We start from the raw sequence: 11,450 nt of genomic DNA on the forward strand, positions 1-11,450 counted from the left end.
GGTGACTGGGGTAATCGGGATCGGTGTGTCAGGCAGTGCGGTTGGCGCAGGATAGAGCAGGGTTTAGGGCTGTTGTGCATAGGGTCGCTATGAGTCGAAAACGACTCAACGGCACATAACAACAACAACAACAATTGTGATACTACATACCAAGATATTATTTTGAACCTATGGCTTTAAACAACCCCCTAAAATTTAAAGAATAAATAATATAATCAATTTAATATTTTTTAAAAGGAAAGGTTAGTTTTGAAATTACATGTTCACATTTTGGTTTTTTAAGACTCTCTTCCCTCTCTCACCTCTCTGCTTTTAATCTCTATCTCACCTCCTTCTCTACTATTGGGTGTGGAGTGGGGGAAATACTCTCTTTTCCAAGGGAAAACGAAAGCATGAGTCAAACAAAATGAGATGATCTTTACCAGCCAGATGGCTTGGTGGTACTGTTAGCATGCAGATGCAGAAGGTCTCAGACAAGAAGCTCTACGATTTTCAAACCAAAGGCAGACCTGCCTATGCAGAGCCAACCAAGAAGGGTCTGTTTCCCGGGGTCTCTGTTCTCCATGTTTCCTTTAGTCCCATAGAAAGTAGTGGAACTTAAAAAAAATTAAAAGCCATTTTAGCACTTAAATGTAGTGCCCTGGGAAAATTTTGGGGCCTTAAACGGAAATTATCTTTTCAAGTCATCTTCAAATTAAACAATATTTGGACCGAGTATTACCCTCTTGTAAAGAATTAATATCGGTTGGATCAAATGGACAATAGCAGTTCTGACACATAGATGAATAGTTTAGAGGGCACTGATTCTAAGTCGGTGATGGTGAAACCTTGGCAAGAATGGCAACACAGAGTAAATGGGTGTAGCTCAACCAACATTGTTGAGTTGCATGTAGAAAAATTATTGAATGGGTGTATGGTCTGTTGTGTATGTTCCTATGCAAAAGTTAAATAAATATGAACAGAGTGCCCACATTTTAGTTGCATTAGGATGGGGAAATAATGTGATGGGATGAAGGGAGAGTAAAAAGAACAAAAGTGCTCAGAGGAGTTGGCCAGTGTTAATTTCTATCTTTATTATTCCACTTCTCAGCCCTCGACTGGGGAGGATCTCGCCAGGAGTGGTTCAAACTGGTCTGCAAGGCACTGTTTGATACCACCAGTCAGCTCTTCACTCGATTCCATGTTAACAACCAAGCATTGGTAAGTCTGTGACTTCACTGTGGATGAGTGAGAAATCGCGATCAGGTTACGCGTAGGATGGCATGGATTCAAAGTTATAGTACTGTTCTGGGAGCACTGTTCCCTTACTTCTCTCTGCCTTTACATTTTCATCTGTGGTGTCAGAGAAAAATAGAGACAGATCAATAGTTTTTTACTGAAAAATATTAAAATGCAATAGATAGTCTACTAATTATAAGAATAATGATTATAACTATGCCACTTTCTCAAAATATTCCAGAAATAATTGTTTTCTGGTCTAGATCTTGACTGAGTAAAGCTCTGATATAGAGAAAAGATACTGGATCATCTGCTGAGTATCATTCATACTTAGCTAGGCACCACATATTAGTGTTTGTCTCTAAAAACTTAATGTAAGATTCTCCAACTAACTACAAGTCCATCTTTGTCCTTCATCCTCCGATCACTTTGAATGATTAAAGGATAGCTGCCAGCTGGCTAATACCACTCAGATGGACTCTCTGATCCCCACTCTAAACTTCTTTCTCCCTTAGAATGGGGTAGAGAAGAAGGGTCTTTCCAGGATTAGACCTGAAAGAAAATGCCCCAGCATCTTTGAGTCTCTTTCTTTGGCAGGTGCATCCCAACCCGAACCACCCCGCCCATCTGCGGCTAAAGATGTATGAGTTTGCAGGGCTGCTGGTGGGCAAGTGCCTCTGTGAGTCCTCTCTTGGCGGGGCCTACAAGCAGTTGGCCCGCGCTCACTTCACCCGATCTTTCCTGGCCCAGATCATAGGACTGCACATGCATTACAAGGTAATGTCTCAGGAGTGTGTTTTCTGCTAAAGCATCTGGTTATTTACCACCAAAATTGCTCCACATTGAGCTTATTTTTTTTCTCCCCATATTAACTCACTTCTTGTATTGAAATGTTTTTTGGGGTAAACCATTTCTTACATTGAAGTATATGGTGGTGAGATGTTATTGAACTGCCCAAGGTAGGAGGAATCCCCTATTCTGCTAGCCAGTGACACTCACTGTTGGCCCCTCCAGAGACTGTTGGACAGGAAGTGAATGCAGGTCGCCTTCAGCATTCCAAACCTTGGGCCCGAGTTACAGAGTCCAAGCTTTCCAAACATTGGACCGTTTTCAGCAGCCATCTCCTTGCTGGAATTGGTCCTACTTTCATCACACGAGTCTGACCTGAGGCTGAGAACCACTGTTCTAGATGAAAAAGGGTGCAGCTGTGCTCCTCACTTTGGCAAAGTAACTTGTCTGAAGGGCCTGTGCCAAAGATTTGCTCTTCCGTTTGCTCATCCATGCAAAATTCCAGTGGCTCCAGAAAATGTCCACGGTGCTCCACCATGGCTTCTGTGAGAGAGCATCTTCCTTGGATATCCTCCCCGTTGTCCTTTGCTTTGAGCTGATGAGCTTCTTATTGTTAAGGTTGAAAGCAGTTATAAATGTCCTCCTGAGCAAGAGTATTTATGGTCTGTTCTGTATATTTTTTATCTCCTTAGTACTTTGAAACAGATGACCCAGAATTCTATAAATCTAAAGTTTGTTTCATCCTCAACAATGACATGAGTGAGATGAAGCTGGTCTTTGCAGAGGAGAAATACAATAAATCAGGTCAGCTGGATAAAGTGAGAGCGAGGACTAGATGGTGCTGCCTTAAGAGACTTTCCTTCAGTGATGGAAATGTTCTATATTTGTGCCGACCAAAAAACAGACTTCTAAAAAAATTTTATTTAATTGTAATAACTTTAACCATACATATGTGGCTAAGGGCTGTCACACTGGACAGTATATCTCTAAAGCATTCAATTGCACAGCTGACACAAGTGACCATCTATCTATATTATGTTCTAGTAGGAAGAAAGCTAACTGATAATGTGTGCTTAGTAAAATGTGCACTAGATTTCAGAGGTGTCTACATTCAAATCAGCAGTGAGAATGTTAGCGACTCCTGTTTGGAACACAATACCTACCTATCTTAAAACCTGGTAAGAGAAAATTGCTGGCTAAAAGTTTTGCTGATACAAATGTGATTTCTTTAGATGTTGGGATTGAGCAAAATGGTACTGATCATCTAAGGTTGGAGTAATAGGTAATTAAAAACAAAATAGCTATGATTCAAAACTTGTGACCATCTCAAAGCACCCAATAACTCTTAAAAGATAATGAGCTCTCTCTCTTGAAGATACAGGAACCTAGCTTTCTGCCTTTCTGACCTGGCAAGGAAGTTAGACAGAAGAGTTTGAGTTAAGGTCCTCAGGTCCAAGGGAGTGTGGATTTTTATTTACTTCTTAGATATAAATGCATAACAACATAACTTAAGTGTCTAGAATAGTGCCTAACAATAAAAAAATACCAGGATTATGCACTTGTGGATGTGTTGAGAAATCCTTACTCTGGATTAAAGAACTCTCTAATTTGGTGTCTGTAGGACCTTAAAAATCTCATGATTGAATTGTTATTGTATTGTGTCATTGAGTCGGAACTGATGCATGGCTGACCCTGACCATGTTGTTGTCGTTAGGTGCTGTCAAGTCAAGCATAACTCATAGTGATCCTCTCCTGCGCCATCCTCACACTTCCTGACACACAAGAGCGCATTGTAGCAGTCATCATGTCAGTCCACTTAGTTGAGGATCTTCCTCTCCTTTGCCGACCCGCCACCCTTCCCAATATCATGTCGTTCTCCAAGGAATAACCCCTCCTAGCAACCTGTCCAATGTATGTGAGGTGAATGAAGCCTTATTATTCTTTCCTCAAAAGAGCACTCTGGCTGCACCCTCTTTAAGACCTATCTGTTCGTCTTCTTGGACGTCCATGGGATGTTCATTGCTCTTCTCCAACAGCCACAGCTCTGAACTGACCTTCTTCACCTGTGGAGGCAACTCTGGTCACAGTACACAGATCATCTAGGGGTAGTGACTTTAAACTATGTTTTAGAGCTTCCTCAGGGTCACTTAGGATTATTTAATTAGCAGTGTGTGCCATTTAATTTCCATTTATATAGAATGGCTTTTTCTTTAGGAAAATTGGGAATCTAGATGGCTTTGTGACTGAAGTCCCATTCTAGTGACTCAGCCAGGATGTCTCAGTTTTAAGCTGTGACTCTCCCACTGATTACATGATAATAAAATGATGTTAAGGAACAGCTCTTCCCATCTTATAAGTCTTAAAAAAACTCCTTGACTGCTCGTCTGGCTTTCTTTACTCAGAGTTTACTGAAGTGTCAGTAGTGGTTTAATCCTGGATGAAAAAGAAATTACAGTATCTTTTTTCTTTTTTTTGCATTGCTGCTATTTGTCCAGGTCCAAGAAGAATTCATTCAAATACGAAGAATTCATTCAAATACTCATTTGAGAAATAATAACTAGTAGAGTACTCTAAGAGTGATAGGAACCTTAAAGTTTAGTAACTAAATAAAACCAAGCATGTTAAAAAGCCAAAAAGAGCAGCAGAAACTTGTCATTGACACTATGATGAAGTTTAGTAATGCTGTTGTGGACCACACCAAGTAGAGAACATCTTGAAAACTCTATCCACAGCCTCTCCCTGTCTTTTGCCTCCTATGTCAGGTTGTGGAACTCATGACAGGTGGAGCTCAAATCCCAGTCACCAATGCAAATAAAATCTTCTATTTAAATTTGCTGGCCCAGTACCATCTGGTCGGTCAAGAGAAAGGGGAGGTGGAACATTTTCTAAAAGGTGAGGGGCCCTGTCTGTTCTTGACTTTGAAATGGAAATAAGTGTATTCATTGTATAGCTAGGACTTTTAACTTGGCTGCTTTGTTTTAGGCCTGAATTGATTTTGTCCCTGAAAACCTTTTGGCTATTTTTTATGAGAATGAACTTGAAGTACAGACTCCTCTTTTTGACTCATTGTGTTCATGTGCTGCTGGGGAGTGGACCAGCTTGTTGTGTCTTGCATTTTGAGTTGTGGGAAACCCTTTATGCAAGAGTTGGTTTTACTTTTATCATTTTCCATTCATTGACCTTTTCTTTAACTAATGAGAATCTGAAAATGAAAAATTAAGGCATAGCTGCTTATGAATAGTTTATGAATATGGATTTTTAAAGGAAATTATGTGACAGTAATTATTATTTGCCTCTGAAAACCAAGTTGAAGGTCATCTATGAGTTGATTCCAACTCAACAGTACGCGACAATTACTACTTATAAAAATTAATAGTAATGTTCAATCAATATGCAAATATTCAATAGTAATATTGATTTATTAATAAAATATTATTGTTACTGGTAGAGGAATGAAAGATTGATGGAGTTTATTTGTTTAAGAAATATTTATTATGTTCTTCCTCTGTGCCAAGTATGTTTGAAGCAGTGAGGGACATAGCAGTGACCAAAACAGAGCCCCTGACCTGGAGCTCAGTTCTAGAACGCAGAAGAAACAAACAGTTGTGCTCAGCTTTGAAAATTGCATGTTGGATCACAACATTATATAGATAATATATAGTCTTATTTCAAATCTTATAAGAAACAAAACTTGAATATAATATGATAAATACCATTTTATGATTAGCAGAATTAAGTCCATCTCCTATGTGGATAAAAAAAGAAAACCTGTATGTCTTTGCTTGCTGTTCACATATGATACTGTAATGCAAACAATTACTTTTAACTTCCCATAACCTTTCCAATGAGTGAGTTTCTACAGACCTGTTTCATGGGGGAGATACTGCTTTTAAAAAAATTGGAGGGCAAAAATCCCTATGGTCTTGCACAGTTTTTATTCTTATTCACAGAACTTAGCAAATGTCCTATTCCGTTTTCATCACATGTGGTATCTTCTGATATGAAGTCCAGTCTGCCCCATACCTCAGCCTTCATAAAGTTTCTGGTAGCATTTCTAGTGCTGGTGTGTTTCTTTCTTTTTTTTTTTTTCAGTGTTGTTTTTGTGGGGGCTGAAGAGCAGCTGCTGGTGTATAATTGTCTAATCATACAGTAAAGCATTTGTAATAGTTTTTTAAAGTGAGTAGAAATGAAGGACTTAGTATTGTATGGTTGTTCCATGCCCTGCTCTTAATTACACATGAGCTTATTAGCAAGTTCCTTTTGAAGGAGCCAAAGCTGCTCAGCCTTGATGTGAGATTTGCTTTTCTCTCATTCACATGTATTATTCTTTATAGTTATTGGACCAAACAGTCTACTAAGTAGCATGCTGGGTCCTGAACCAAATTAGGCTATTAAGATGCTTAGGGTTCTGATGTCATTAATGTTCTTGTTTGGAATCAAGTAGATTCCAGATCAAGTAGATTCCAAATCTTCAGCACAGCTGAATTAAAGGTAGTACATTTTCAATCCCAGAAAGGGATGGATCAGTGGGGGGGGGGGAGGGCCATCTGGCAAATCCATCAGTGGAGCTGGGGTCCCCCTCTGTGGAAGAGAACCTGCCTTTTCTCCCTAGTATTCTCAGGCTTAGTCCAGAGCAGATGAGCAGGAAACACTAGGTTCCTTTTTGCTCATTGTTTCAATTAAAAACCATCCACAGCAGCCATTCTTAATTAAGGATATTCATGTTGTTGCGGTGTGCCCTGGAATTAGAACTGACTTTTCAGAGGCAGTTTAATCATATGGGAGGAGGTTGCGTGACTTTCTCCCATGGAGCAGCTAATGGATTCGAACCACATGCCTTTGGGATTCCAGGGCAGCTTCTTATGACTAGGCCACCAGAGCTCCCTAGGGACACTCATAGAAAATATCAAAATAACACACGCTTGTACTGTACTTCTAGAGATTCTGAGACCATAGAGCTTAACTAGGATCCAGGCACATCTATAGCTTTCAAAAGTTAGATGCGTTTCCTCCCACTGTTAGCTATTAGAATTCATTTCCTTTTTTAAAAAAAATATTATTATTGTAAAAAGCATGTATGGAGATACAAAGGGATGAGGATTGGGAGCAGAAAAGCAAATATGGGCAGGGATGAAATCACAGGGCTGCACAATTTGGTGGGTGTGGGGAGTAGACAAAGGAAATTAGAAAGATCCAGTGGGGACTAGAAGTGTAAGGGTAAGCATAGTCCAATGGTGATTAATTTTTTTTTTAACAAAAAAATGTCTTATTCACTTGTTGGGTTTCTCATTTGGGAATGGGGTGCAGACTCTCTGGCTTCATCATGCTGAAGGGGGTTTAGGGAGCCCACTTTAAAACCTTCGTGGTGGTCCTGGTTTGAAGCCACATGCCTTCTTGTTCAGTTAGAAGATATTTTCCTGATGTTTACTGCCCTCTGGACTGCAAAGTGTTTGCCAAGGTGAGTCCAGTGGGGATGGCTGGCTGAGCCCTGAGGCTCTCTATCCTTCTTCACTTTCTTAGCTGGCAGTTATATTTCCCTTTTGTCTCTGGAACTGGGTTCAGGGTTCAGGTCTGGAGCAAAACTCAGTGTTAAGGTTACCTATAGGAAAGGGAGCAAACTGAGATAGAACAAACTTGTGAGTTACAAATAGAAGGGCTTTGGAGGTATTACTTACAGGTGTACTGTGGGAGGAGGTAGAGGAAAGTTGCTTAGATAAAATTCTTTGTATACTCTAGGCAGTTTTCCCCAGCAGCCTGAAGGCTCTTTCCAGGGGCCAGACAGCCCACCTCGAGGGCAGAACAGCTCTGAACAGCTGACACCAGGGGCCGAATGGCACATCCCAGGGGCCAAACAGCTCACCCCAGGGACCAAGTCTCCCTGGGCCTGGGCAGCACACCTTGGGGGCCAAACAGCTTACTCTTTGGGCTGAATGGCTCACCCCAGGAGCCAAAAGGTTCTACCTGGGGCCAGACAACTCTCCCTATGGGCCAGATGGCATATCCCCCTACCAAAGACACCCCCAGGTTTGGACCCTGTACCTCACTGAAGACCATGGCCAGGGCAGCATCCCCAGTTCCGGCACTACCATCACTCCCATTGCCCCCCTCCCCTCCACCAAGTGATCAGACTGCAATTTGAAGTAGGAATCACTACCCTCCCCCTTTACAAATGGAGAAGGGGCTTTGAGAGTGGTGAACAGACCCTCCCTAAGTCTACACAGTTCTTGGCAGCGGTTGTCAGGAAATGAAAAGATGTGATGTATTGAGATCTGCCATCTCGGATATGTTGTTGTTAAGTGTTGTTGAGTCATAGACAACTCATAGCGACCCTATGAGTGAAAGATCTCAATACTTGTATAACTTTCTTCATTCCTCCAAGTTCGTAGAGTTTATTGAGGCAAGCTATTTTGGAAGTGGATGTCACTTCTGCTTCCAAGATTGTTTGAATCTGGGAACTCCACTAGACACTGTCCACCATGGGTAACCATAATCACATTTGTCAGTTCAGTGTCACAGTGTTTAGCCTTACAGCACCCACAAGTTACCTCTGTATAGCTAATTGGCAGAGCAGTGATATATTACTTAGAGGAGTGTTTTAACTGAAAATCAAAATCAGGCCTGCAGGCCGCAGATTAAAATTCCTGACCTTTGGTTTGGTAATACAGCTTTTTATCCACTAGACCCACAGAGATCCTTCAACAATTCTGTGAACAACAAATCAAGTCATTGCCCCATCCTACACCATCCCCACAATCTGAGACATGCTTGAGCCCATTGCCACACACACCTTATCAATCCATTGTGTTGATGATCTTCTTTTCTTCTCTGACCTGTCCAAGGAAGTCTTCTTCACTGACAGAGAGATATTTTCCTGTATCAAGTCCTTCACCTCCTGTGGCTTCATGTGGCTGCCGCTGCTGCCTCTGCTCCCGCGCTGGGGGCCCACAGCTCTTCCCATCCACAGCTTCTGGCCATGCTGGGGCTCTGTCACACCAGCTTCTGGGCCCACTACCCACCACCCGGTCTAAGCTAGGGGACTTACAGGCTCCGGCCACGGTGACCCCATGGGGTCATGGCAGTGTGGGCTTGGCAGTGGGGGTAGTGGGCAGAAGTGGAACTCATCAATTTTTTTTAAGAGACTCTTTGTCCTCTTGATGTTGAACTTCAGTCGATATAGATGACCAATAGTCAACTACTTGGCTGTTTGGGTATTTATAAATTACGTGGCCTATCAGTGTGGCTTTACCGGGCTTCCTGCTCCTCACGTTGCCTCTCTTGTCACCACCATCTTGGTTCTGAGAATTAATTTTAGAATGAGTTTATTTTGCAGCAGTATGGAGGCTCTGTCATACCAGCTGCGTGGCCTGGTTCCTACCGTCCATCCCAAGTGAGGAGATCCCTGGGGTCCAGCTGCGGAGGCTCTATGGAGTGGTGGCGGCAGCAGCAGCAGGGGCTTGGCAGTGGGGGGCTGGAAGCTATGGGACTCACCCATTCTTTTTTTGGGCATCTTTGTCCTAATGATGTTGAGCCTTGATCCATATTGAAGACCAGTAATCACCTGTTTAATGGTTCAATTACTGATAAACTGAGGACTGAGGGCCATGGTGGCCCGTTTCTGTGCAGCTTGCTGCTTATCCAGCTCCTCACGTTGTTTCCTCTGCGCCACCATCTTGGTTCTCCCCTAGAATTCATTTTCCTTCTTTTTTTAAAATGTTTAAAATTTTAGTAATTTGTGTGTGTGTACTGGCCAATTGGATCTGACTGGTACTGGAGGAGATTGTCCCTCCTTCCCCAGCAGAGCATCTGGTGAATAGAATTCATTTTCTTAAAGTGTTATTCTGACATTATAACTTGACTTTTTCTTGACATTTTTCTCTATTCCATATTTACAACACGTTGTTGTGACTTTGCTGTTGAGTCAGAACTAGCTGGCCTTCCAGCAGGTTTTCGGAGACTGTAAATTGCACAGGAGGGAACTTCTCTCATGGAGCAGCTGGTGAACTCAAACCATGAACTTTTAGTTTGGCAGTATAACTTCTTTCTAGTAGGCCACCAGAACTGCCTGTTTTGCACATTATTATAGACCATTTTGACTTTATATATTGGGTCTGTCCATCCAACAGTCCTCATAACACCTGACTGCCTTTCTCTAGCTGCTGATGTGTGGGACTGGGGACATCAGTGTGTCTGACTTCAGGGCCCATGCAGTGGTGGTTGGTGGTTCATGGCATTTCAGAGAGAAGATGAGTGAGCCACATTCCTTACAATTGGCTTTGTACCATGTCTTAAAAGTCCTTAAAGAAAAAGAAATTTGGACATGTTTACTGGGGACTAAATAAAAAGTGATTGTACAGATATAATGATACCCTCATCTCTAAAGGCTGCTGTGCTGACTGCAGTAGAAGTAGTACATTGGAAATGTTAAACAGTAGAACCTAGCAGTCAGCACCTATCTTTCTGATGGAGCAACAATCTAAATTCCTGAAGCGTTTGTCGACACTAATCTTCCCTACCTGTGTCCCCAGAGCTGCTGCTGGGACATGAACCTCCGTTCAGGGGTCAGATCCTAGGCTGCACGCTGTATTTGACCCCAACCTTGTACTCTCCCTGCCAGGTCATGAGATGGTTTTGGACTGTGGTTTCCAGTTTGACCCAGGAGGAGTTGGCTCGGCTGCTTCAGTTCACAACAGGCTCCTCTCAGCTACCACCTGGAGGCTTTGCTGCCCTCTGCCCCTCATTCCAGATTATTGCTGCTCCAACCCATAGCACGCTGCCTACTGCACACACGTGGTAGGTAGTGGATCACTCAACGCCTGCCCTTGGGACTGCCTTTTCCAGCTCTTGCCAGTGTGTTGGTGGTATGAGTTAATCACTTCTCTCTTGCCTTTGCAGTTTTAACCAGCTGTGCCTCCCTACGTACGACTCATATGAAGAGGTGCACAGGATGCTGCAGCTGGCCATCAGTGAGGGCTGCGAGGGCTTTGGCATGCTCTGATCATGCTCCTGTCGTCCACTTGGCTCCTGCACTCACCAGACCTTGTGAGTGCACATTATACAGATACCGTAACTCCAGACCACAACACTCACGTAACCATCAGCCTGAAGATGCCACGTGTTCCCCTGTACCTGGAGGATGTTGTCATCTCCGAGCTTGTCCTTACCTCACTCATCTCTGGCCCATCTCCACCACAGGCCACTTTGGCATTGTACATAATCTGGGTTGTTGGTTCCTGAGAAGAGGACCATGCTGCTGTAATTTCATTTGGTTCTTTAAAGAGCTCAGTTGCTGGAGCTGTGTCAGTAGCTGAGGGAGAGTACGCCAAGGGCTCAGCTCTTGGAAATCTGGAATGCAGGAAGCCTGAAGTTGTGCTTGTTCTAACTCCTTCTCCTAATGCCCCTTGGAGGTCCCTTGTTTGGCCCTTACTGCTGACCTGACTGCTACG

General features: G+C 42.8%; 1 protein-coding gene across 1 annotated transcript in view; it reads left to right on the plus strand.

Annotated features, from left to right (window-relative positions):
- AREL1 (apoptosis resistant E3 ubiquitin protein ligase 1) overlaps positions 1-11,002 on the plus strand; it is a 47,483-nt gene extending 36,481 nt beyond the window's left edge. Inside the window, 9 exon segments of the mRNA XM_006903785.1 lie at positions 1,091-1,200; positions 1,816-1,995; positions 2,700-2,825; positions 4,770-4,899; positions 4,990-4,997; positions 4,999-5,049; positions 10,161-10,248; positions 10,620-10,797; positions 10,900-11,002. Coding sequence (XP_006903847.1) covers positions 1,091-1,200; positions 1,816-1,995; positions 2,700-2,825; positions 4,770-4,899; positions 4,990-4,997; positions 4,999-5,049; positions 10,161-10,248; positions 10,620-10,797; positions 10,900-11,002 — 974 coding nt within the window.
- The last annotated feature ends 448 nt before the right edge of the window (positions 11,003-11,450 follow it).

The sequence above is a fragment of the Elephantulus edwardii genome, unplaced genomic scaffold, assembly GCF_000299155.1.
Source record: "Elephantulus edwardii isolate Elephantulus edwardi_28Jun2011 unplaced genomic scaffold, EleEdw1.0 scaffold00037, whole genome shotgun sequence".
Classification (NCBI taxonomy): domain Eukaryota; kingdom Metazoa; phylum Chordata; class Mammalia; order Macroscelidea; family Macroscelididae; genus Elephantulus; species Elephantulus edwardii.